The sequence below is a fragment of the Oryza glaberrima genome, chromosome 11 (assembly GCF_000147395.1).
Source record: "Oryza glaberrima chromosome 11, OglaRS2, whole genome shotgun sequence".
NCBI lineage: Eukaryota > Viridiplantae > Streptophyta > Magnoliopsida > Poales > Poaceae > Oryza > Oryza glaberrima.
Genome location: NC_068336.1, coordinates 2,582,970 through 2,609,115, shown reverse-complemented (window position 1 = coordinate 2,609,115; position 26,146 = coordinate 2,582,970). Strand labels below are relative to the sequence as shown.

The 26,146-nt window shown below is 41.9% G+C and overlaps 3 protein-coding genes across 3 annotated transcripts; all 3 read left to right on the top strand.

Annotated features, from left to right (window-relative positions):
- The first annotated feature begins 578 nt into the window (after positions 1-578).
- LOC127755900 (exocyst complex component EXO70A1-like) lies at positions 579-5,780 on the top strand. Its single transcript, XM_052281510.1, has 12 exons — positions 579-1,004; positions 1,180-1,275; positions 1,637-1,842; positions 1,945-2,184; positions 2,311-2,449; positions 2,525-2,737; positions 2,897-3,102; positions 3,562-3,762; positions 3,845-3,944; positions 4,580-4,671; positions 4,756-4,902; positions 5,281-5,780. Exons 1-12 carry the CDS (start codon positions 831-833, stop codon positions 5,396-5,398), a joined length of 1,932 nt encoding a protein of 643 aa, XP_052137470.1. The 5' UTR covers positions 579-830; the 3' UTR covers positions 5,399-5,780.
- Positions 5,781-13,393: 7,613 nt separating this feature from the next.
- On the top strand, positions 13,394-16,816 carry LOC127755562 (actin-binding protein wsp1-like). Its single transcript, XM_052281238.1, has 2 exons — positions 13,394-14,484; positions 16,461-16,816. Exon 1 carries the CDS (start codon positions 13,583-13,585, stop codon positions 14,480-14,482), a length of 900 nt encoding a protein of 299 aa, XP_052137198.1. The 5' UTR covers positions 13,394-13,582; the 3' UTR covers positions 14,483-14,484; positions 16,461-16,816.
- A 6,990-nt stretch (positions 16,817-23,806) lies between these two features.
- LOC127754242 (NDR1/HIN1-like protein 1) lies at positions 23,807-24,835 on the top strand. The gene has a single exon (XM_052279731.1). It carries the CDS (start codon positions 23,987-23,989, stop codon positions 24,617-24,619), a length of 633 nt encoding a protein of 210 aa, XP_052135691.1. The 5' UTR covers positions 23,807-23,986; the 3' UTR covers positions 24,620-24,835.
- Positions 24,836-26,146: the final 1,311 nt, after the last annotated feature.

Sequence of the window (26,146 nt, the reverse complement as noted above, 5' to 3'; positions counted from 1 at the left end):
CAGCTCAAAAACTTTTGACACTAAGAGCGTTCTCGTCATTTTTGAAGAATTTCTCTCTTTCCAATTAAGCTGAAAGTGTTCTTCAACAAATTATTAGTTTTTAGGGTGTTTTCAATCGTGAAAAGTTTTAATGATATCTACTAGTAACAAATTATAAAAATTTTACATGTCCAAATTTTACCTACATAAAACGAGTATTATGGTCCAGCACCAGCAGGCTACACCTTCCTGGACTGGACCTGCCTAGAGATCCATTAGTCCTTCCACCGGATATTAAACACGGCGTAAACCCGGTCCACACCGCCCCGCACGATCCCCCCACCTCTCATCCATATCCATCCACCCGCCCGAACGACCACCAATCCACCATTACACCACTTAACTCCTCTCCCTACACCAAGTCCATGCACCAAACCCCATCCCAGCCGTCCATCTCCTACGTGAGAGCTCCACCGCCACCGGCCAGTCGGCCACACACCACACGAATCTCGAGGCACAACCCCACGCCGCACACAATCTGAGCCGCTCGTAAAGTCAACAGTCAACCCCGCCGCACGGATCTTACAGCGCGCGTGTTCGTTCGAACGATTCTCTTCTTCCTCTTCCCCCTCTCCCTCCTTCCTCAACCACGTCGCCGACGACCACCACCACCCACCAAATCACGCATCTCCCCACTCCATTGCCACCGCCTCACGCTTCTACCCCTCTAGAACCTTCCAGAACAATCCAGTATCCCCTCTCCTCGCCTCCTCGAGATCGCGCGGAGAGGGAGGCGGCGTCGTCGCTTGATCTGTCAGGAGGAGGAGGAGGGTAGTGTGAAATCGGGGGATATGGTGGTGGCGGCGGCGGCGAGGCCGCAGACGGCGGAGGCGCTGTCGAAGCGGGCGAGCATGCTGCGGGACTCGCTGCAGAGGAGCCAGGGGAACACGGACGGGATGGTCACCATCCTCGGATCCTTCGACCACCGCCTCTCCGCGCTCGAGGCCGCCATGCGCCCCACCCAGGTAGGTAGCATCCGCACCCCAACCCCGCCCCTCTCCTCCACATTTGAACCATTTCCGTTGTTTCATTCGGCGAAATTTGTAGCAGCGCCGGCACGGAATTCGTATGAACTGAACTCGTGTGTGTGTGTGTGTGTGTGTGTGTGTGTGGGGTCATGTTTTGGTGGGGGGTTTGCAGGTGAGGACGCACGCGATCCGGATGGCGCACGAGAACATCGACAAGACGATCAAGGCCGCCGACGGCATCCTCTCCCAGTTCGACCTTGCGCGCCGGGTACTTCTTCCACACTGAAATTTTCCTACATTTTTTGATGAATTTGACAGTCAATTTTATATGTTTGGGATTGGATGAGGTTGTGGATCATGACATTGTATAGATCTGGAGGGATTAAGTATGGTGGGAAAATGGCACAACTGTTGCATTCCATTTTCACCATGTTCAGAAGTTCTGAACATTTCTGAATAAATTACTATTAGATGATCTTAAAAGATCTAAACTGGTAGCTAATTGAAATTCCTTTACAAGATAGTAGTTTCGTAGGTACCTGAAAATTGGCTTTGAGGTTGTAATACTTCAAGTCCAGACTCTGCATTGGATTTGTGACTTTGTGCAAATGTTTGCTTTCGAGCTTCAGGCTGAGGCAGCGGTATTGAAGGGTCCTCATGAGGATTTAGAGAGCTACCTGGAGGCAGTGGATCTGCTCAAAGGCATCGTTCGCTTCTTTTCCACAAACAAGAACTTCAAGAGCAGTGAAGGAGTTCTGAATCATGTCAACAACCTGTTGGCTAAGTCTGCTCTGAAAATTGAAGAGGAATTTAGGCAGCTGATGACTACGTACAGGTAAGAGTCTCTATTATCATTCCACATCCATGATCGACTCCTGAGCTATTGCTAGTATGCCAGCGAAAGAATAGTTAATTTTATGTTGTTCTCTACTTGCAGCAAACCTATTGAGCCTGATCGTCTCTTTGATTGTCTTCCCAAGTCTCTGCGGCCAACAAAAGATGATCCTGACGCTGAACCAGGGAATGCTGGCCACTCTGAGCATCCATCCAAAAGCTTGGAGACTGCAGTATACCGGACACCAACACTAATTCCTCCAAGAATCCTGCCTCTCATGAATGACATCGCTCAGCAGCTCATTCAGGCTGGAAATCAGCAGTCATGCTATAAAATTTACAGGTGGGTTTGGATTATGATTTTTTACATCTAGTCTGTGTTCCTCTTAGTTTCACTCCACAACTATCCTGAGTTCTTTTAACACTACAGTTGTGCAAACATCAAGCTAGTTTGTTCATCTTTTTTCAGAGATACCCGTGGATCTGCACTAGAATCGAGCCTTCGGAAATTGGGAGTAGAGAAGCTTAGTAAAGAGGATGTACAGAAGATGCAGTGGGAAGCTTTGGAGGCTAAAATTGGAAACTGGATCCATTTTATGCGAATTGCGGTGGGGATTCTTCTGAGAATAGGTCCATATTGTGTATATTCAGACCTTAAGACTCATATTTTGCTTACGACACAGGTCAAACTACTACTAGCAGGTGAAAGAAAAATCTGTGACCAGATTTTTGATGGTGTCAACTTTAACAAGGATCAATGTTTTGCTGAACTGACAGCAAATAGTGTCGTGACTCTTCTAAGCTTTGGAGATGCCGTTGCTAAAAGCAAAAGGTCTCCTGAAAAGTTGTTTGTATTGCTAGACATGTACGAAGTAATGCATGAACTTCAACCCGAGGTATTCTGGAAGTTATTTGTTGAGACCTGACTCCTGCATGATTTACTCATTCTTTCACTTCCACAATTAGCTTGTGAGACTTTTCATGTCATTATGGTTTTCTCTTCACTATGAAGACTACAAAATTTCAACCCTATGCTTGTTTGAACTTGTTACCAGATTGAGGTGATTTTCGAAGGAAAATCATGCTCTGAGATGCGGGAGGCTTCATTGGGCTTGGCTAAGCGCTTGGCTCAGACTGCTCAAGAAACCTTTGCTGATTTTGAGGAGGCTGTTGAAAAGGATGCTTCGAAGACTATTGTTAATGATGGAACTGTGCATCCTTTGACTAGCTATGTGATTAATTATGTTAAATTCTTATTTGAGTAAGTACTCACTTTTAACTTAGTATTCAAATTCATGGACATGTAGATTCGTAAATCACTACAATTTGAGTGAGGTATGGTACAATGATCGCGATGAGTATCTATGTGTCTATATGTTCATAGTTCTATCCGTCAAGAATTACTCTGAGCTTCACATCTACTGAGGAGAGTGCAGATAACAATTAGGGAGGAAATAGAAAGAACTTCAATCACCAAAATTACTGCAGTGAAAAATTTACTAATAGTTATACATAAATTTAGGTGGACAGAAACTTTTATTTTCCCCCCTATTTTGTTTCTGTTCTGAACTAATTCCTAACGGTTCAAAGCAAACTTCTGATCTACTATTCCATACATACATATTCTCTATTACATTACTATTGTTCATCAAGAATGGTCTAATTTGTTTATAGTTTTCCTGTATTCTTATCACAAACCTAACAACATTTCCTTGAACAGTTACCAATCGACACTGAAGCTACTATTTCAGGAATTTGAAACTGGTAGTGAGACAGAATCTCAACTTGCTGTTGTTACCATGAGGATAATGCAAGCCCTACAAAATAACTTGGATGGAAAATCTAAACAGTACAGGGATCCTGCATTGACCTACTTATTTCTGATGAATAACATTCATTATATGGTCAGATCTGTTCGAAGGTATGTTTGCCTCCTCTCTTTGAATCTGCATCCTATAAATACTGGCAATATGCTCATTTAATGTTGTTCTGTGTTTCCTCAGATCAGAAGCAAAGGATATACTTGGTGATGACTGGATTCAGAGGCACCGTAGAATTGTGCAGCAAAATGCCAATCAGTATAAACGTGTTGCTTGGGCAAAGGTAAGTGGATCGACAAATTATTTAGTGTTCTGCACACCAGTTTCCTGCTGACATATTGATGCGCAAGGCTTTTGCGCGTTCACCAAAAAAAAAAAGTGCACACCAGTTTCCTTTTTTGTTTGGCTGCATGGTGTTTACCTATGTGGACCTCTTTGTTAATTTTATTTTAGAAAACAGCATGCTAGTTTGTGTGACAATCCAAAGCACTTGTAAGACTTTTGTCCACATTCCTCCATTTCTGTGCCAGCCGGTTCAAATTTGAGTTGGTTATGCCCCAATACGAATCTTTTTACAAAGCTGAGCTTCAAAAGTGGCAACTTTAGTTATTATGGTGTTACAATCAGATTAAAAATTAAAGCACCTGCAAATTCCTTGTGTACATGTAGTTTTACAGAACTAACGTATACAGATGCCATGTTAACTCAATGCAATTTTGTAAACTAATGTATGTGGCAACGCTGAATCGCAGAGATAATAATTTTACTGTGGTAGCTTTATTTCCTACAAAGGCTTTCTTTTTATGAAATCAAGCCTTGTGGATTTGGTAGTTAACGTGCTTGTTACATGATTCTGCATATTGAATAACAGTTGGTTATAAACTATAGCTGCCATGCTTGATGCTTCTGTTATTTCAGATTCTCCAGACTCTTTCCATACAAGGTGCGGGCAGCACTGGTTCATCAGATCTTAGCAGCAGTGGGGTTTCAAGAGCTATGATCAAAGAACGGTTGGTACCTTGGCCGCTTGTTTTACACTGCTCGGATATAAATAATAACTGGAGTCACAAAACACTATGATTTTGCCTTGGCAGGTTTAAATCTTTCAACATGCAATTCGAAGAGCTCCATGCAAAGCAATCTCAGTGGATTGTACCTGATCAGGAATTGCGTGAATCCTTGAGGCTTGCGGTAGCTGAGGTTCTGTTACCAGCCTATCGGTCGTTTGTCAAACGTTTCAGGTGCGTTAACAGTCACTTTTCATCTTCTCCTTACAACCATAACTTTTTTGACATCTGCGCTAAACTTAAACTCTGCCCAGTGTCATCCATGCAATCGATTTATTTGGCTTCGTCTGAAGTTTTTTTGAGAGTTCGATGTAGTATCCTAAACTGTAATCCTATTTGTCAATCCCCCTACAAGAAAATCTCTCATTTGTCTATACTGTTAAATGATTCACTGTCAATTCGGTCCCTTGTCAAACCACAAAGGTAACTGCATAGTGCACGCACGATGGAATAGTGGCGTGAGCATGACAGTGGCTACTTCTGCAACGTTTTATGTTTCCTCCCTTCTGTTCCAAGATAATGACAGTACCATATACACATTTGACGTTGCAGTAACCTTGTTGAGAATGGCAAGAACCCGCACAAATACGTGAGGTACAGCCCAGAGATGGTGGAGCAGCTGTTGGGGGAATTCTTCGAAGGACAGCAATGGGGGGAGCAGAAGCGCTGAGCAGTGAACACTGTCCATGAGCGACAGCACGAGCTCTACCAGTAAGTTGAAGTTGTACATCAGCACGACTTGCAAAGATTTCTTTCCCGGACAAGCAACTAACGATTCTTTGCGTTATAACGTATTGTCATACCGATGCGCTACCGATGTATATATATATAATAGTAACTTCAGTTTGCCTCAGTGCTGAGTGCCAAACACGGCAACAGGTGAAGAGGCGTGTATCTCTCTCTGTTCTCACAACACACCGATGTTATTATTGTTTTGTTTTTTTCCCGATCACAGAGTTGTACTCTTCTGTAGAAAATATTGCTTATTGCAGTGAGACTGTACTATTGGGATCGAAAGGCATAATAAAGGGGACAAGACAATGTTATGTTTCTTTCTCACGAGGAGGATAAAGAAGGCTCAGGCTTTATGCCTGGTACTAATGTCAGCACTAAACATTCAGCTTAGATCATGCATCGTCGTCTTGATTTTCCGGGGAAACCGTGTCGATCTGTTCCTCTTAGTATGTTGAGAGAGATTTGGCCTAAAGAGATCTTCGTGAAGCCAGCAAGAAATACTCCGTTTCACAATGTAAGTCATTCTAGCATTTCCCACATTCATATTAATGTTAATGAATCTAGATGCGCGCGCGCGCATATATACCCATATGGGACTCCATGGTGCCCGGGCTCCAAGGTATAAAACACATAAATTCTCTCAAATTTTTAAAAATTTACAAATTGTAAGTAGATATCTAGTTATATGAATTTGATTCATACAAATACCTAACAACAAAACAACTCAAACTCAACTTTAGTTCACAATTCATTATTACATACCTAACGAATTATATGTTTGGATGTTATATACCTAGAACCAAAATCTAACAAAAAAAAAAAAGTTCAAACTTAGTTCAAACAAGAACTTGTTTAGTAAAGAAGTTAATGTTCATATCTAAACGTTTTAAAAAAATTCATACTCATTCAAATTGGATATATACTCAATTTGAATCTTGGAGCCCATACTCCATGTAGCACCAGTTAATTTACCGATATATATATATATATATATATATATATATATATATATATATATATATATATATATATATATATATATATATATCGGTAAATTAACTGGTGCTACATGGAGTATGGGCTCCAAGATTCAAATTGAGTATATATCCAATTTGAATGAGTATGAATATATATATATATATATATATATATATATATATATATATGTATATATATATGTCTAGATTCATTAACATCACTATGAATGTGGATCACTATGAATGTGGAGAATGCTAGAATGACTTACATTATGAAACGGAGGAAGTACATTTTATTTCCCGAGCACAAGTTAATTAGAATCCTCAAATATAGTCCGATAAATATGCAGCCTCATTGGTTGCCTTAAAAAACAAAAGCAAAAAACCAAATTTTAAATTTTAAAACTTAATTTTGAAGCTGATTTCAAGATATTTTCGATGTATTTTTTTCAGCATTTGACTTTTAAATTGTTAAGAATATAAATATAAAAGTTTTATACATTGTTAGGAATAAAATAAAGTCAAACTCTATCCTACACTCTTTTTTTAGATAATGGATTTTTAATAAATCGGTCTCTATATCCACAAAGGATATACACAACCAAAAAGATACAAGAGCACTTAGACTCACACCTCAATAAGAAGGAGAACACAGCAAAAAAAGAAAGAAAAACAAAAGCACACCCCTACTTCTCTGCTTCTCGACATACTCTCATGAAATGGCCAGATTCGACGAGTGGAATTCATCTAGTCGCCGTTGATGCCATCTTCATTCGTTTCAGGTGAGCTGATGCCACGCGCCGCCAATTAGCCTACTTTCATCCATCGTCGCTCGTCGTTTAGTCAGAACTAGTTCACCGGACACGAGCCGATGGGATCGACCTCCACTTTGCCGGATCCTAGGCCTCCACGCCCATAGTACGTTGCCGTTGTCACCGGAGATGTTCTTCTGCCTTCCGAACTCAGCCCACTGCCATACCTAGTGCTGCCGATGGGGTCAACCTCCACCTGTTCCTTGCCGAGGGTCTTGCACCAGTGCTTAGGTTGTCGCCGTTCCGGGCCACCGTTGCCCCTAGGACTGCTGCCCTCGTTGCCGCCACCGGTGTCGACCCCCGCCTGCTCCTCGTCGCCGCCATCCTGGGTTGCACCCCTAGGGCCGCCGCCACCACCGCCTATGGGGTCACTGCCAGAACCAACTTCTTCCTGCCGTAGAGTGGCCGTCGACGCTCAGGCCACCGCCGTCCTCCGCGGCCCCCACTGCCGTCCGAAGGAGCTCCGTCGCACTTGCTTAAATTGGGCCAACAAATATTGCCACACTTGCCTAAATTAAGGCGATCAAATTGTTGACGCGAAAAACACACACTGGCCTGGGAGATCTGCTTAGCTCCAGTGCAGGTCCAAATCTTGATGAGATACGGGCGTGCCAGTCAGTTTGATCTTGCAACTGACAAGATATGTAAACAGTATATCAATGAGCTGATCGGCTGATAAGCCGATGGAGTAATTCCAGCCGATGCCAATTCCAGCCGATGTCGATAGGGTTTTGAGCAATCGGCTATATGTCCAATGTAGATAATGATATAAAGACAATCGGCTGGTGATAATAAGATATAACAATAATATAATCCAATAGAAACCAATTGGCTAACAATGACGTGATAGAATAAGCATTGATCCGAAGGTTAAAGAATACATCGGCTAGAGGTCCGATGCTATAAAATCCACAAGACTAGATTAAACAATGAAACCTCTGTTGTCATCGGCTAAGTCCAACTTATATATGCAATCCTTATAAACCGATGCAACCTCCAGATAACTTATCGGCTGAAACCCTGATGAAGCCCTTATTGGCAGTCAACAAGCAGACTAGAGATTATGGTTCTAAGCACGACTTAGTAGATCAAACTTAACTGATGTAGCACTAAGTATGAAAAGAAACATAATATCTAGACAATCAAGCTCTTGACTGATTTTCAGGGTGGTAGATGCTTTAGCTAATCTAATCTAGTAAAACAATTTAGCCGATACCGGCAGCAACCTTAAAGCGAGAGGCAATCGATAAAGCTAAATTGAGATACTAAGACTAGATTAACTAAAACATATGATAAATAGACAGACAAATATATCATCCAAACCAGAGCAATCCAAGAGATCGAATGTACTGATGCAGCCTTGAACGACGCCAACGTAGACAATACAATTGCCTGGGCCGGGGAACCTAGGATTTACCCCTTCGCCGGAGATCGAACTGAACTGATGCAGCCCCGCGTCAGGTGCCAAATTCCACCGGTTGAATAAGTAAAAACTTCATAAAAGAGGGTGGCGATGCGCCGAGAGTAGTATTGATCTAGAGATAAATTACAACGACCCAGGGTGTATATATTTATAGTCATGTGTAGATACTAGTCCTTGTAAGGATAAGAAAGAAACTTTCTTAAAGCTAAAAGGAAAATATAAAGTCCTTATTGGACACTAAACACACTTTCCTAAAGATAAAAGGAAACTAACAAATACTGCCTAATTAATAGATAAACTGCCATGCCGCATACTCCTTGAACTCGGTCACTTATAGATAAGCTTTATTTAACAGATTAATTTCCTATACCGAATATAGCAGGAATCCGACTATTGACGACGTGATAATTCTCTTAGGGGCTTACCAAATTTCACCGTTAACATCTTCATAATTATCACCTAACGCACATAGTTCCTTAACAGTAAAATCCATTCTGTTGTATACAGCAGGAATACGATCCCATCCCCTGTTTTGGAAAAATGAAGAAAGTGAATCGCACCAGTTAACTACCTCCAAAAAACTACAGCCGGCAATGTTTCTCGACATCGACCAAAAAGTTCAACAGAGCCCGACCAGGTTAAGGTTACTTCAGACACCTTCACCATAATTTGAGAACATGGTCACGAAAAGAACTTGTCAGTTGTGCATATGTTGGTTAAGTTTACAGAATTTTTTATGAGCTAAAGGATTTAATATAAGTATCTATGTTGGAAAAAAATATACTTGTTGATAAAAATTACAGTGTAACCGGGCTCCACTGTCTATACCTGATATTTTGCTGCCTAGTAAAAATCTTTTAAGCCCCATCAATCCTTCTAGATTCTTTCCCACTTCTCCTTTGCATTTTCTCTTCTCTCTATGTGTAAGCTATAGCATCTAGGTCAATTTTTTTTCTTAGTCCTGTTTGATTCTCTTTTTGCCCATGGATGTTTATTTCCTTTTTCTGTCGAGCCATGTAGGACTCTGGAGATGGTTCAGCACTTCAGCACCGTTACCACGTTTTTGCGCTTATTTTTTTCATATAATTCCAAGATTTATTTGCAATATGAAAGGTGCCATGTGGCCCAATCATCGTTTGCTAGTCATTCCCTCCCCTCAAAATTTTAGTTGTTGATTTCCTTGAATAAGCTATTGCATTCCAAAGGAGGAGAAATTCAGACATTTTGTTAGTAACAAAATTCTCAAATTTTAGTAGGCCGATGTGAACACTCCCAACAGCACAACTGTTACACTCTGATTTTCGTTTCGGGATTAATAACTTGTTTCTAGAATTTATATTGAATTTTAATTAATTTGCGAGTGAAGCTAATGTGGAAAATAAAATTTCCTAAGATTTGATGTGATGTTTTTGGAAAAAAATTTTAGGGAACTAAACCGGGCCTAAAATTACAAACACCGGGCCTAAAATTACAAACTGGATTCACTTTATCCGAATTGCGGTCCATATTGCTTTGTGTATGTTCAGACCTAAGACTCAAGCATCAATGTTTTGCTTGCCACATATATAGGCCAAACTAATACTACTAACAGGCGAAAGAAAAATCTGTCAACTTAATAGTTTGAACCTGTTACCAGATTGAGGTAATTTTTGAAGGAAAATCATGCCCTGAGATGAGATGCTTTGGCTAAGCGCTTGGCTCAGACTGCTCAAGAAACCTTTGGTGATTTTGAAAAAGATGCTTAAACTCCACCCAGTGTCCTCCATGCAATTGATTTTATTTGGCTGCATCTGAAATTCTATTCGATCTAGCATCCTAAATTGCAATTCTATATGCCAACCCCTCCTACAAGAAAACCTCTCATATGTCAAACAAAGAAACCATTACTATTAGCTCTTATCACCTTTTCCTATCTCTTCGCATCCAAGTCTCCAATTAAGATTGTAGTGTGCATCTAGTTGTCAAAAAGCAAGGCAACTGAACTGCATAGTGCACGCACGATGGGATGGTGGCGTGAGCATATAACAGTGGCTATTTCTGCAACATTCTATCTTTTTTCTCTCCCTTCTGTTCTAAGATAATGACAGTATACTATATACATACATTTGATGTTGTAGTAACCTTGTTGAGAATGGTAAGAACCCGCACAAAATATGTGAAGTACAGCCCAGATATGGTGGAGCAGCTGTTTGGGGAGTGTTCTGCCAATGAGGACAGCAATAGGGAGAGCAGAAGCGCTGGAAACTCAGATCGGGGCTAAATGCAAATTTTGCGACGTGCTGTCACGCGGAGGAAGCAGGATGCAAGTGTTTTGTCCACGTTGGCGGTCAGCTTGGTTCAAGCGGGGATAGGGCATGGGGGGTGTTTGAATCTCTGAAGATAAAGATAAAGAAATCGATTAAGTGTTTCATGCAAAACGAGATGATAATAACGTGTAACTAAGTTTTAATTATTTCATACTTGAAAAATGGATTAATCTGATATTTTAGAACAACTTTCATATAAAAAGTTTTTGCACGAAACACACTGTTTAGTAGTTTGAAAAGCGTGCCATGAGTATGCAAAAGTTTATCCAACTTTTGTTGGAGAAAAGAATAGGGCCATGGTGTGGTACATTAAATCAAGATGGTGAATCGAAACATGTAATTTTTAATTTTACAGACCTAAGTGATACCGTCCCTCGAGTTTACAGCCAAATATTTCAGCTCTGGTGTTTAGGATGTCCTACTGATATACTCCTTCCGTCCTAAAATATAAGAGATTTTGGAGGGATGTACCTGTCCAGATTCGTAGTACTACGAAGTGCTACATCCTTCTAAAATCTGTTATATTATGGGGCGGTGAGAGTATTTTAGGCATCCGCCAATACTGTTTTGTGCTGTAGAAATAATGCTTATTGCGGTGAGACTGTACTATTGGAACCGAAAGGCACAATAAAGCAGACGATGCTAAGTTTCTTTCTCATTAGGAGGATGAGGAAGGTTCAGTCTCAAGGTCTCAAAGAAGCTACGGCCATACTTTTATCTCTATTAATTAGTATTCCTTATTTTCATCACTGTTTTCACTTTCTCCATCGATTAGACGATCGATTGGTGAGTTTTACCAGATAACAAGTCTGCAACGTCAAGCGTGAGACGTGTAGGACGGTATGAAAAGGAAGGAGGATAAATGCAGAGCAGAGCACGAATCGATTCACTCGGTGCCTGCCTTTCTAGAGGTTCTATTCTGAAGCTTAATTCTGGCCACCAGTTTAAGTTTGAAGAGAACCAATTAATTAAGAAAAGAAAGCATCGTTTGCAGAGTTGTTGCAACTCGTAACGTCAGCACTAAACATTCAGCTTAGATCATCGTCCAGCATCGTCTTAATTCTGCGGGGAAACCGTGTCTGTTCCACTTATATATATGTTCACACTCACGTTTTCGTCGTTATTGCTCGGAATAAAGGCTATAATTAAGAGATTTTAAATACTATAATATTTCAATGAAAATGTTAGTTTCTTGCTGTGTAACCTATCTATCTGTATTTAAGGGGTTGTTTTTGGTTAGTGCCTAACTTTGCCAAACCAAAATTTAGGCAAGTTGTGGCTTGCCATAAAAGTTGTGGCTCATAAATCCTTAGACAAACTTAGTTAAAAAAAAAATTAGATCAATGTCACGTGGGACTATATATATGGCTGAAAAATGTGATAAGCCACAATTGTGGCAATGATCTAAACGATTGACTGAGAAGTTGTGGTATAGCTAGATATGGTAAATTGAAGATAGCAACCAAACAGCCCCCTAAGTCCTACACTTACATTCATTTATGGTTAATTTATGTTTAGCTAGTTAGTTTCTTTTGCGGTGGAACCTCTTCATTCGAATTCAAGCTTATATGCATTTAGGGTTTTTTCGATGAAACCTGTTCACCCGAGTTTAAGTTCCACATAATTCTTGTTAACATGCATTTTTTGCTAATTATTTTTTAAGTCACATGCTCTCCTTTTGCATGACAATGTTACTTTGTGATTACTTTCTAGCCTTTAAATATACGATTGTTTTGGTTTGAATTCCAAATTTATCGTACTAAAAGAATCTTGATTGCTGTCAAAACTTGCCAAAGCTGTATTCTGGAGATCGTTTTGATTGAAACTTTTCTTGTGGCACGTAAAACAAGAGAAACCATCCACGTAAAATTAATTAAGTATTAATTATTATAAACTTGCATAATGGATTTTTTTTAAATGCAACTTCTATATAAAACAATTTTATATGGTCTAGCAGCTGGCGAAACTAAGGGAGTTACTCCCTCGAACCAGAGAAATGAATGTAATCTAAAAGAGAAGTGTATACATGAGGCATATTTGGCTGAGCTTCGGTTTCAACTACACTTGTTTTAGCGCTAGAGTCTAAAAGAAACAGTTTCAGCACTATCCCAAAATAGAGTGGAGCGGTTTTAAGTACTACCACAAAATAAGTTTAGAGATGTAGAGTTAGGGCTGAGTTTAAACTGCTCCATAACTTCACATCAGACGCAACTCATAGCAGTTAGATTTAGAAGTTAGAGCATTTGCCAAACCGCCATTCCATAGAGTAATCGTGCTGTATATTTTTTTTTAGTCAAATCTTAGGTCAACAGCCACAAGAAAAAGAAACAAAAACCGAAGATAAAACCAATTCCCGTTTCACCACCATTTGTATATATAGAAAATCAAAACCAAACCGAAAAACACCAAATAGGAACAAACAAGTGCGACGCCCCCACGCGCAGACGCGCAGTTGCAACCGACGATCCATCCATCCACCGCCGTTGCAGTTTGCGTTTCACCCTCCTCACCAAAATCGATTTGCTCCCCCCCTCCCCCTCAGATCCCAAATCACTAGTACTACTACCTCACTACCACCACTCCGGCGACTCCGCCGCCGCCATGCACCCCTCCTCCTCCTCCTCCCACCCGCCCGATCACCCCAACCCCAAGTCCCCGCCACCACCCGCGCCCGCCATGGGCTACCCAGCCAACCACCCACCCCCACCCCCCTCCTCCAACGCCGCCTACTTCGCCTCCGCCGCCCCACCCCCCGCCGCCACCAACGGCACCGCCGCCTTCGCCGTCGCCTACCCTTACCCTGCGCCGCCGCCCCACTCCCACTCCCACCCGCCCCCTCCTCCTCCGCACGCCTACCACCACCACCACTACCCACCACCTCCTCCTCCTCACCACCACCCCTACCCGCCTCACCCGCCTCCGCCCACCTGCCTCCGCCGCCTCCTCGGCCTCGTCGTCGCCGCCTTCCTCCTCCTCGGCGCCGCCACCTTCATCGTCTGGCTCCTCCTCCGCCCCCGCGTCCCGGCCTTCTCCCTCGCCTCCCTCACCCTCTCCCGCGTCGCCTACTCCGCCGCCAACTCCTCCCTCTCCGCCTCCTTCGACGCCTCCCTCCTCGCCGACAACCCAAACTCCAAGCTCACCGTCACCTACTTCTCCCCGCTCGCCTCCGTCTCCCTCGCCCCGTCCTCCCCCATCGCCGTCGCCACGCTCCCGCCCTTCGCGCAGCCGCCGCGGAACACCACCACGCTCGCCTTCCGCCTCGAGGTGGATGGCGCATACGTGGGTCCCGACGACGCCGCGCCGCTCAAGGGCGGGGGCGTTGGTACCATGGAGGTCCAGGTCAGGCTCGCCGCCGTCGCCGTCTTCGATCGCGGTGGCTGGCGCACGCGCCGGAGGGTCATGAGGGTCATGTGCGACGGCGTGCCCGTCGCCTTCCGCGGGAAGAACGGGACGGAGGCGGCGTTCACTGGTCCCGCTCGCCGGTGCGATGTAGTGTTGTGAAGGTTAGTTCTATAGTGATCACTTCCCGTTTAGGCTTTGATCATCATCTTCTCATTTTTGTGCATTTTATTAAGCTTATTACTTCCATGGTTGTGAAGTTGTTTGTGTATGGATTGAATTATAGGAGTATCAAAAACCGTGGCAGGGATATGTATGTAATTCTATTGAGGGGATTTAAAGTTGATGCGAAATCTCAAAATTTGTCCGTTGCAACCTTGGTCTGGATATGATGACCTTGACTTAGGTTTCGTTTCGCTTGTCCTTATTTGCGCTGGGTCTTTTAATTCACAAGTCAAGTGCTCTATGTTTGGTCATTGAAGTTGAACAGAGAGATGACTGCAGGTCAATATGAAGGAATACCTGTGTGGTCAAGTCTAGGGGCCATGTTCAGGTTACATGCCATCTGGGTTATGAGTATAACACCTCTGATAGTATCTTTTTTTTTAAAAAAAAATGTATATAGTACAGGGCCCAACATATGTAGGGTGATTATCCTAAGTAAACAGAAAAAACCTGGCAGATGTATGATAGTATGGAATCATCCCTTCTCTATTTTTATATATGTTGGTCAGCAACAATTTCAAAGGAATGAAACTTGTCTGTGCACAGCTATGTGAATAGAGAACACCATTTCTTGCGATGTGCATGGTATACCTGTCAGATTGGCATGTATTTTCACTTATGTATGCTTGACTCGCGGTGACAAACTAAGCTGGAATGAATGAAACAATATATTCGAGGGATACTTGTTCCATTGGGGTCTTGTATTAACATGGTCAACCTCCTTGAAAAGCATCGAAAACAAAAGAAACTTACATCACAGTTGCCCTGGATTTTACTGGAACTCAGAAATGAGAGTTAATATACATGAGTTGAGTTACCAAGTTCATCTCTATTATGGTATTGCCTGTTTCTGTTATTGAGTTATGGAGAGCACATTAGGATAATGTAATTCCTTCTACACATTTTGGGCACACCTTTTCAGTTTAGATTCTAAAGCTCACATGTTAGAATTTTCAAAATTTCCCAAGGCATTGATCGTTACACCCTAATGGGCTTGCAAAGGCCATGGTGGTTGTCCACATGGACACCTGCTGCATGATATGAAAATTTAGCTGTTTGTTGAGATTAAGAGTCCTGCAAATCTAGAAAATGAATTCAAATATATGTTTTTTTTTGCATCTTCTCGGAAACTTGAACAGCTGATGCTATGCCTATGTGCGGACTATGTTTCTTGTTAAGGGCCCCTTTGAATCACAGGAATGAAAAAACGGAGAAATAGGAAAAATATAGGATTCTGATAAGAATACAAGTGTAAAACAGAGGATTGCAAAACACAGGAAAAATATAGGAATGACTGTTTGATTGAGCCGCAGGAAAAACACAGGAATTTGAGGAGAGATAAAGACTCAAAAGATTCTTAACATGAGGTAGAACCTCATGCTAAATTTCCTCCAAAACTTGCATGGGAAGAGGCATTCCATAGGAATTTCATGGGATTACATATGATTCATTCCTTTTGATTCAAAGCGCTATATAGGAAAAATTCCTATAGGAATGAAATCCTTTAAAATTCCTATGAATTTCCTTTGAATCAAAGGGGGCCTAAGTATGTTTGCTGCTGTTAGGGAGTTAGGGAGTTAGGGAGTCATATTCGCTAGTTGCTATGCTGCAACCCTGGATGCCTTATGCAACTAGTGCTTTGTTTCTTGTTTTTTGTTTTTGCTACTGCATTCTATTGTATTTCACTTCTATTACAATTGGAATTTATCATCACCATAACCTATGGAATCAACTACTTGCATAACAAATCAAATCCTAGTGTTATTTTAATGCAACATTATTGTAGATTGGATACTCTGGCTTACAAAAAAGTATTGTTACCTTGACATGTGATTCAGTTTTATTTAGTACTTATACACGATGTATACTAGAATTTCTGGAATTCTGGACGTAGCTAACTGTCTGCTCTTATCAGGATCACTGCATTGTGGTCGTTGACTACCTCAGATGCTGATCTATGGGAGCATCTTCCGAAGGTACGGGAAGTTGACTGGCGCTATAAGAAGTTGATCTGCCGCTGATTGATGAGTGATAGCTGCTGGGTTACTATAGTTTACCCGGCCACCATAGAATCCTTAACATGGAAAAGTCTGGATTGATTTATCCTTAATGGGTGGGTATATGACTTATGTTGGAGATAATTGGCTAGAGTGATTATACCCTGGTGGTTGTTTTGCACACTGAGAGGAATTTAAACATGTATGGAACCACAGGGAACATTCATACTTTAAGCTACTATTGCTTGAAAGCAAGATATGTTCTCTAGTTCTATATGTGTGCCTGATTTGAAATCTACATTGTAACTCATGTTGTTCATTTATTTGTCTGGTTATTTTTTTTTGGTACTACTGATTTAATTGCTTGAGGAGGACGTTGCAGCTTTAGTTCATTAGTTGGCTGCAAGTACATCTATTGTTTGATCAAGCGCATCGCAATATGGTCTAATAAGCTTCCACTACAGGATCGGATGGCTGTAGATTAGTAATGTAGCCATTTCAATCCATCTGATCCAATCTATGTTCAGTGTTGCTTTTATATCAAATATGCTGCTTAGTCCTGTATTTAGCTTCCCCATTGTTAGGCTGATGATGCAGCCCAGCCCAGCCCAGCCCAGCTCAGGAGTGTTTCTTGAGTTTCAGTGATTTTGGAGTACAGGTTTATGAATTTTTGACCTTTTCTTATTGTTTTTTTTACTTGTACTCAGTTTTATGTTTGTGGGGCAGTAATGCTTGCTGACTTCCCTTGTAACATTTGATTGATTCACAATGCCTTTCTTGCACCACACATAACATAATCCACCCATCACCATCCAGCTTTTACCTGGAAGTTTGGTATTTGGTAACAACCTTTGAAAAGGAAAACTGGGTTGTTCCTGAGTAGAACACTTTCAGTTGAATGCAGTTGCTGGTGTCTTGTGCAGAGCTACTCTTTTTAGAGATTTATACTGTAACTGACATAGGAATACTATTGCTGTTTAGCTTCTCTTGAATCACTGAAGGTTTTTTTTTTTTTTTTTTGAATGTTATATCATGTGCACGTCCATTGATATTACCATGCTTACTGTATCATTCGTACATTATTTTTTCCTCTGTGCAAGTATATGGTTGTTTCATTATTTAGCCATTAATAAGCCCAGTACCGATTTTGTTTTTAACAAGCATACTTGTGCTTTTCTGTTTGTTGTTGCATGCTTGTTAGAAATTCCATGTCCCAAGTATTTTGTTGGCATTATTTAGGAGCCTTCAATAATTGTTGGGGAGCAACCCAGCATTACAAAACTATACAACCTGGTATGATTCATTAACTTTCAAGTAGGGTTGTTTGGCCTACCAGTCATGTTCAGAATTCAGATAGTACTGGGCCTGCCTGTTGTTATTTTACTCCATGTGACCTAAAAGCTCAGCGCTGTTACAACCTAAATCCTGCATAGCAGGGCCACACCTTGTATACCCCTTTGTCTGCATTTCCTTGCAGGATTGCAGGTTGCGCTTTGATTAATTTTATGTGTGTTCTTGAGCTAATGGTGCTGGTTGGATTCAGGTTCATCATTGCAGCTGCAGACATTGAGGCAACTGCTTTGCTAGTGACCTGACCATTGGTGTGGATGGCCATGGCTGCAAGTGCAAAGGATATGGCAAATACGGCCAGAGGTGAGTTAACCAAACACCAATTGGATAACCACAGATAAGTTGTAGTTGTAGTTGTAGTTGTAGTTGTTTGCAGCAGGCAGCACTCAATCTTTGATGGTAGGTAGGAGGTCTATTGTGGAAGAAGACTGAAGATGATATGTGTGAGAGTGGCCTTGATGGAGGAAAAATCCTGTTAGAATCTGCCTACCCCTATATATTTTCTAGCCTCCTCTTCTGTGAAGATTTGGGCATGTTGGATTGTTATGCCCTTATATTTTTTGTATGTGTGATGGAATGATCGGTTTTGGGCGTTGAAATGGGCACAGTAGGAAGGAGACGATGAATGGAGGTAGGATTGGAGGGGGTTGGTGAGGAATGGCCTGGAGTTGTCCTACGAAGATGAGATGATCTTATCTCCTGGATGGGCTACAAGGGAAGGGTTGTCTACATTAGCCGACTTGTTATGTTTTGGCCTAATTTCTGAAAGGGATTTATATTAGTAGACTTGGTATGTTATGGCCTAATCTATGAAAGGGATTTATATTAGTAGACTTGGTATGTTATGGCCTAATAATATCTAGGAAAGGGATTTATGCTGCCCCTGATGGGTCAAAACCAGTCAAAACCAATATGATTATCTCTTAATTACCCTTGCCCTGTCATGTAGGAGTATGTAGTATTATTCCCATGGATTTGAAAGCCATGATGGTTGCGTTGTGTAGTAAGCGTCAGTCAAATAGATGCAGTCAATTGGAAGTCACAGGCGTACGGACGGCGAGTGAGAACTGGAAAAAGAAGGGAGTAGAAGTAAATTACTCCTATATGTGGGTCGTCGTCTTGGTCTGTGATGTGAGGGAGGGAGGGAGAGCGACGGCCATGGAGGAGCAGAGATAGGTCGCTGTCCGTCTTCCTTTCGTCTTCACCACCGTCGTGCACCAAAACGACTTGATGCATACGTGAGACTGCACAATGCACTCGAAATCGGAAATTGCGATTAGGGGAGGAGGTGAGGTCCCATTCTGATCCCGGTCACACTCCCCTCTCCCCGTCTACTTTGTCCTCTTTATTTAGCAGTGTTTTCTGTGTGTCGAATTCTCATTCACTGATCTGATATTTATACATTGGTAAAATTTGGTTCTGCAGCAGACCACTCTCTTCTCTTCTTAACACTACCATCTAAAAGTGACAGGATTTACATTTACGTGAAATAAATAACAAATGAATCTAGTGATAGAATTTGATGCTCTAGAAACTCTACCTAGATAGGGAGAAAGAGAGAGAGAGGGGGAAGGACCAGCAGTAGCAGGTAGTACGTGTGCAGTTGAAAGGGAGGAAAATTTTAGGCTTTAGGAGAATCGGATTCTGGGGCCAAGTTAAAAAGCAAAGAGACGATCAAGGTTGAGAGTTGGGTGGATTGGGCACTAAAAAGCCGCTTTTGGTCCGACCGTGCCAACCCGACGAAGCTTCGATGCCTGCCTCCTTCATCATAATCACCATCATCATGTCAACAACCCATGTGTAGGGTAGGCTAAATTAGCACAGTTCCATCCTTCCGTGTTTATCTTTCACAAAACCCGTAAAACGGAACAACTCTAATAATTTAAAAAAGAAATAAATTAATATAATTTTTAAAGTAATTTTTCTATATACAATTTACTTAAGAGCATATACTCCTTCCGTCTCATAAAAAACCAATCTAGAATCGTAATACTAAAATAAGATATGCCATATTTGGTATTAAGTTAGTTTTTTTAATGAACGGAGAGACTACAATTTACCCCCTCCGTCTCAAAACAGATTCAATCCTAACTACGAACCATACATGCGTGTAGAGATTCGTAGCTAAAGTTTATTTTTTTTATGGAATAGAGTAGTAGTATTTTGTGAAACTTTCATGTGAAAAATGAGAGGAGAAGAAGTTGGGAATGGAGGGAGTGCTGAACAGAGCGGCATGTGCGTACGCGTCTCATGTGTCGCCGGCTGGAGAATTGGGATTGTCCTTTCGTTGCCGCGTAGGACACACCTTGCTAGCAGCAGCTTGCTTGCAAGTGCCTCCAACTGTTGGATGTTTCTCTTGTTGAATTGAAGGAGAAGAAGAAACCAAAATTTTAATGGAGCGGCGTGTGCAAGGCTACGGTTCGTACGTACGCGTGTAACATGTGCCACATGGCCTTCCAGAATCAACGCGTCCTCACTTTACTTATCTTACATATACATGATTGATTATAATTAACAAGCCATCATAGTCCTACAAGTGTGAGTGATAGTGTCTCTGGTAAGAGTAAAGTAATTAAGCTACAGTTGCTCTATCTGGTTCTTTGATCATATTAACGGATTAAGAGTAAAGTAATTGAATGATAATGCCCATAGAATTAACGGATTGATTGATCTCAGTTCTGTACTAACAAAAGTCTTCTCGATTGGTTCGTTGACAGGTCGTTAGCAGATGGCTCGTAAGCTAAAATTAATTACAGCGACGTCCCCTGCTCAAAAGCATGGAAGCAGCAGGGGGAGAGCCAACGTTTTCTTTTTAGTGATGACAATATCTGCCTGCCTGGTGGGCCCTGCAGACTCCAACGGGCACAAAGCCATCAAAACCACGTCATTTCTAGCCCCTGCTTTTCCTCTTCTGCTTCTGCTGGGTCCCTCCCTCTTCGGTTTGCGTACTATTGCCAGATGAGCGGATGCACGTTTCGTCACAGTCAATTTATTACTCCTATTTTCTTTATTAAAAATTTGGTTCAATTCTGTACAGTGCAGAATTCAGATGATGTCAATCAAGCATGAATAGTAATAAGTTAAGAGCACAGTGTGGTTTACTGTTGTTCTTTTTCTTTTATTTAAAAAATTACAAACACATATACTAATATACGCGCACACGCTCACTCATCCCTATAAGTAAACACATACTCAGTTAAGAAAACCTCAACCTAAACCTAGGAGGGGTCACCTAGCCCAATAAATCTAGTCAACCATTTGTCTAAATTCGTTCTACTAGCAGGGTCACATACCCTCCAAGGTTAAGATTTTTGCGATTGAGGGAATACCTTTTACTTATACGAGCACCTTCGAAAGATTGTTTAGGCATATCTTAACATTGCAAGAATCACCACAAACATCTCACCGTTGGCGACAGATATATCGCTTCCTACTTAAAAATATAATTAGTTACAAATACGAGCACAAAAAAGTTTCACTATAAGAAATCTAATCAACTAACGGCCATGGACCATTGTATCCTTCTTTTTAAAAAAATAAAAATAAACATATTTCCCTCTTTGAGAGGAATATTAATTCTTTTTAGAAACATAGATAAATACTAATCTTGATTAGATGCCTTAGATCATGATCAACTTTGACCTTTTCTTTTGCAACTACTTGTTTAAAGTTAATGTTTGGTTGAACGACGACTTTATTATATCTATGGTCGGTTGACACATAACAATATGCATTGAGCATTTTCAGTAGAATCATCAGGTAGGAGGTTCTTGTCGTTGTTGCAATCTCACATTGACTTCTGTTCTGAGATATCTATAGCTTGTAAAGATAAGCTGTTGCTGAGATTTCTGTTAAGTTCCCTTTAATCAGTGACATGGAGCTGATATACTCTTCTAATGAGATCTTCCTAGCTACTACAATAAATTTACATGTAACTGTCCCCTGAATATTGAATTTCTATTTGATATTTTTAATTAATTGCAACACTTGAACAGACCTGTAACTGTAATATTTGTGGGTTCATAAAGGTGATGGATACAAAACATAGTTTGGTGATTCATGAAAGAAGACCTTTGTCTTTTCCATCCTTTTCATTTCTTTCTGAGAAAAGAAGAGGTTTTGTTGTGCACTTAGCTTTATTCTTTTACTAAAGCCTATTTTGTATAACACCAAACTTCTATAGCTATTTATCAGCAAATTCTTTTTTTCCCAAAAAAAAAAGTGAGAAATCCCTTTTCAATTAAGCCCTCCTCTACAATTATCGCCCGTTTTACTCCAAGATTAAAAACAAAGTTCATCCACCGATGCATTGGATCAATTGGAATAATTTTAACTCCTCTTTGAGTTTAAACAAATTGTTTCCAGTAATTTGATGTATCCCAAACAAATATACGCAATAATATACACACTGTCTAGTTTCAATGTATGATATAATTACTTCTGGCAAAAATATAAGTCATATTTAAAGTACCTCTAACGATAAAATAAATTACAATAAAATAAATGATCATTACTTTATTATTTCAAATAAAATAAATATTCAACGTACATCTAAAAATCACCGGCGCATGCATCGAAAATCAGAGAATTTCACATAAAGCAAAGAGAAAATCCATTGTATGCCACTCACTTTGTTACACGTTTACGATTTGCCACTGACTTTATTACGTTATACAATATGCCATCGACTTTTGCTTAACTTCTACGATTTACCATCGGCGTCTGGTTAGTCTCCATTAGTACTATACAAATTTGTCGAAATGACCAAAATACCCCTAGAACAAAAACTTTGAAAATTTGGATACAAATTCTAAAATATCGTATTTTAAGTTTTTGGCTAAAATTTTGGGTGTTTACCCCACCGCGCCGCCGCCTGCCTTGCCGACTGGCCGGAAGGGGTCAACGGCGTCGGCGAGCCCCCCCTCCCCCTCCCCCTCCCCCCTCTCTTTGTCCTCGAGGCAGTGACGACGAGGTGCCCCCGCCCCGCCGTCCTTGTCTCCGGCGGTTCCCCGCCGCCGGATCCGCAACCACCGCTCGCTGCCTCCTAACCACACGCTTGCTTTGCCCTCGCCGCCGACGCCGGCCCATCACCATCCTCCATCCCCGTGGCTTCGGCAGCGCCGCCGCCGCCTCACCACCAGCCGAAGTCCACCGCCCACGGCCATTCCTCTAAGCTCCAAGGAAACCCCCTCTTCCCCCTCCCCCAACCCCCTCCTACTCTAACCCCAACCCCAAACCCTAACCCGTATGCTTCCTGGCGGAGTTGGGGTGTCGCCGGCGCCGGAGAAGAATGGGAGACCGCCGGAGTTGGAGGAGAGAAGCCGATGCACGAATTTTGGCATGGATCCAATGGTCCAAAATCTGTAAGATTTCTTCCCCAAATTTCATTCGAATGACATATAGCAATCCCGAAAATATAAACCATATTTGACGTACCTCTAATGATAAAACAAATTACAACGAAAACAATGATAATTACTTTATTATTTCAAATAAAATAAATAGTCAGCGTATATCTAAAAATCACCGGCGCATGCATTGAAAACCAAAGTATTTCACATAAACCATACTACATTTCAACAAAAGCATAAGAAAACCCTCACATACTCTCTTCGACAAAAAAATCAACTAGTATAATATATGATATTTTCTAGTATAACGATTTTGGATAAACTTCTATTCAGATTCATTATATTAAGAAATATCCTATGTAATACTATGTTAGATTTTTTAGAGGGAACGAGTATATAGCAACCCCATGATTTCAACATGATCCCATAATATAACAACACACCTCACCCAAACCCATTCATCCATTGTCTCTCTGTATAAAATAATCAAATAAACAAACCCAAAAAAGAAAAGAAAAAGGGAGAGAGGGTGACCCATTTATTAAGAATCCATCTCCCCAAAATTCATTCATTCACATTCACATTCCCAAACGGCCACCTCACTCTCCCTCTCTCTATCTCTCTCTTCACATTTCCATTCCAACTCAATTTCCTCCTTTCTTCTCCTCTCCTGTTCTCACACAAAGCCAAGAAAGCCAAGAAATCCATCCATCCATAGCAAGGGAGCTAGCTCGCCGGCGGCGATGGGCAAGGACTGCGGCAACCACGGCGACGACGACATCCGGCAGGCGTGCCGGCGGCTGCTGACGATCCTCTTCGGCCTCGCCCTGATCGTGGCCATCATCGCGCTCATCGTCTACCTCGTGCTCCGCCCCACCCACCCTCGCTTCTTCCTCCAGGACGCCACGCTCCGCCAGCTCGACCTCTCCAATTCCTCCACCTCCGGCGTCCTCTCCACCGCCCTCCAGGTCACCGTCGCCTCCCGCAACCCCAATGACCGCGTCGGCGTCTACTACGACCGCCTCGACGTCTACGCCTCCTACAAGTACCAGCAGATCACGCTCGCCGCCTCGCTCCCGCCGGTGTACCAGGGCCACGGCGACGTCGACGTCTGGTCGCCGGTGCTCTCCGGCCCGGACGTCCCCTTCGCGCCCTACCTCGGCGACGCCCTCGCCAAGGACGTCGCGGCGGAGTACCTCATCCTCCAGGTCAAGATCGACGGCCGCGTCCGGTGGAAGGTCGGCAGCTGGATCTCCGGCCACTACCACCTCTTCGTCACCTGCCCGGCCTTCTTCATCGCCTCCGGCGGCAACGGCTACCCCGGCGCCAATGGCCTCAAGTTCCAGACCGCCACCTACTGCCGCGTCGAGGTCTAGCTGTCTCGTCTTCTCCGGCTCCGGCGACGGCGAGGTGTGCATAAATGTCGGTAATTACTGTAGCGTTGAGGTGGGGGGTATAGAGGTAAATTTAGCGTGGGTTAATCAAAGTATATTTTGTGTTTAAGCGTTGTTAAGCTTTCAGTTCCACGTTTAATTGTTAATAAAAGGATATTATAACTATGGTTAAAAAAAAAGGAACTCTTCTTTTTTGGAGATCTCTGTGTTTGTCACTGAGCTTCAATCCAATCCGTGTTGTTTTGTGGATTGAGTGAGTTCTATCCAAGTCCGGATTTTTTGGGGGGAATTCGAGGACTTTTTGGTAGGTTGCAAGTCGATTTTGAAGAATACGAGTTCAGGGGATCAACTGATTTTTTGGAATTTTGTTGGATTGCAAGTTCGGTGGCAACAACCAGAACACACATCAAAGTATAGGATTTGGTGAAGTTAAGTACGTTTTAGATTGGACCTGGAGATCCCAGATGTTGTGGACTACTAAGCAGTTGGTGATTAGTCTCTCTCTTAACTGAACTTGGAGATCCCAAGAAACTTCTCCAACAAATTTATTAGCAGAGACTATGGAGAGTGCTCTATCTATCCAAGAATGTAGAGTATTTTTCTTCATTGTACTGGCATCTCTCCATGTGTTCAAGCATCTACAAAGAGATAAAATGATTTTTTTTTCAAGAAAGATTTCTTTTGGGGAGTTTCTAGGTGATTTCTTCTCCTTCTGAACCTGCCAAACTTGTAGTAGTAGTTGCAGTAGTAGTAGTTGCAGTAGTAGTAAGTGATGAGATAGCCTTTTGATCAGTTCTGCAGTTTCAGTTGCTACAACAGTTCTCCTTTTAGGTAAACGGTTGTTATAGAACAGTGACAGTGTGATGCTTACTGTGGTAGAGAAGACTTTGACACTGGTGTTCAGTGAGTTTTTTTTTTATTTACAACTCAGGCTTTAGTGATTGATGCAATAAGATTCTAGGGGTCATGGTGATGCTTGCATTATTGGAGGAGTACCATGTGGCCAAGATTTCCTCCAAAATGATAAGGATTTCATCTCTTGTATCTTCTCTCCTTTCTTTCATACAAAAAAGGATGAGGAAGAAAGGTACTTTGATGCAGGCAGGCAGAAGTAGGCTGGTCCACTGATTTTCATTTATGTGACTGAACATTTCAGAAACTGCATTTGCATGTGCAATTTACTCTGTGAAAAGATCAAAAGATGTTTACTGCTTAACTAACTCCTAGCAGCATTGCTTGAGAAGTTGCCCAAGCTTTAAAAGTGATGAGAAGATTAGGGGCTAAGCATTGGCAATTGTTGATTCTTGATTGCATTTGCATCCAATCCATCCATTTCCATGTGGGTCGCTTTCCTCCCTTTTGCTTGTGTCTGCTCCATGTCCAAGACACTGTTGCACTTGCCTCGCCATGTCTCATTTCTGGCACCGGAAAGCTGGCAATCTGGCTGCCTCTGAATTCTGATGGATCATTTTGTGATGATTTTTTTGTCTTTGCAAATTGCAATGCAAC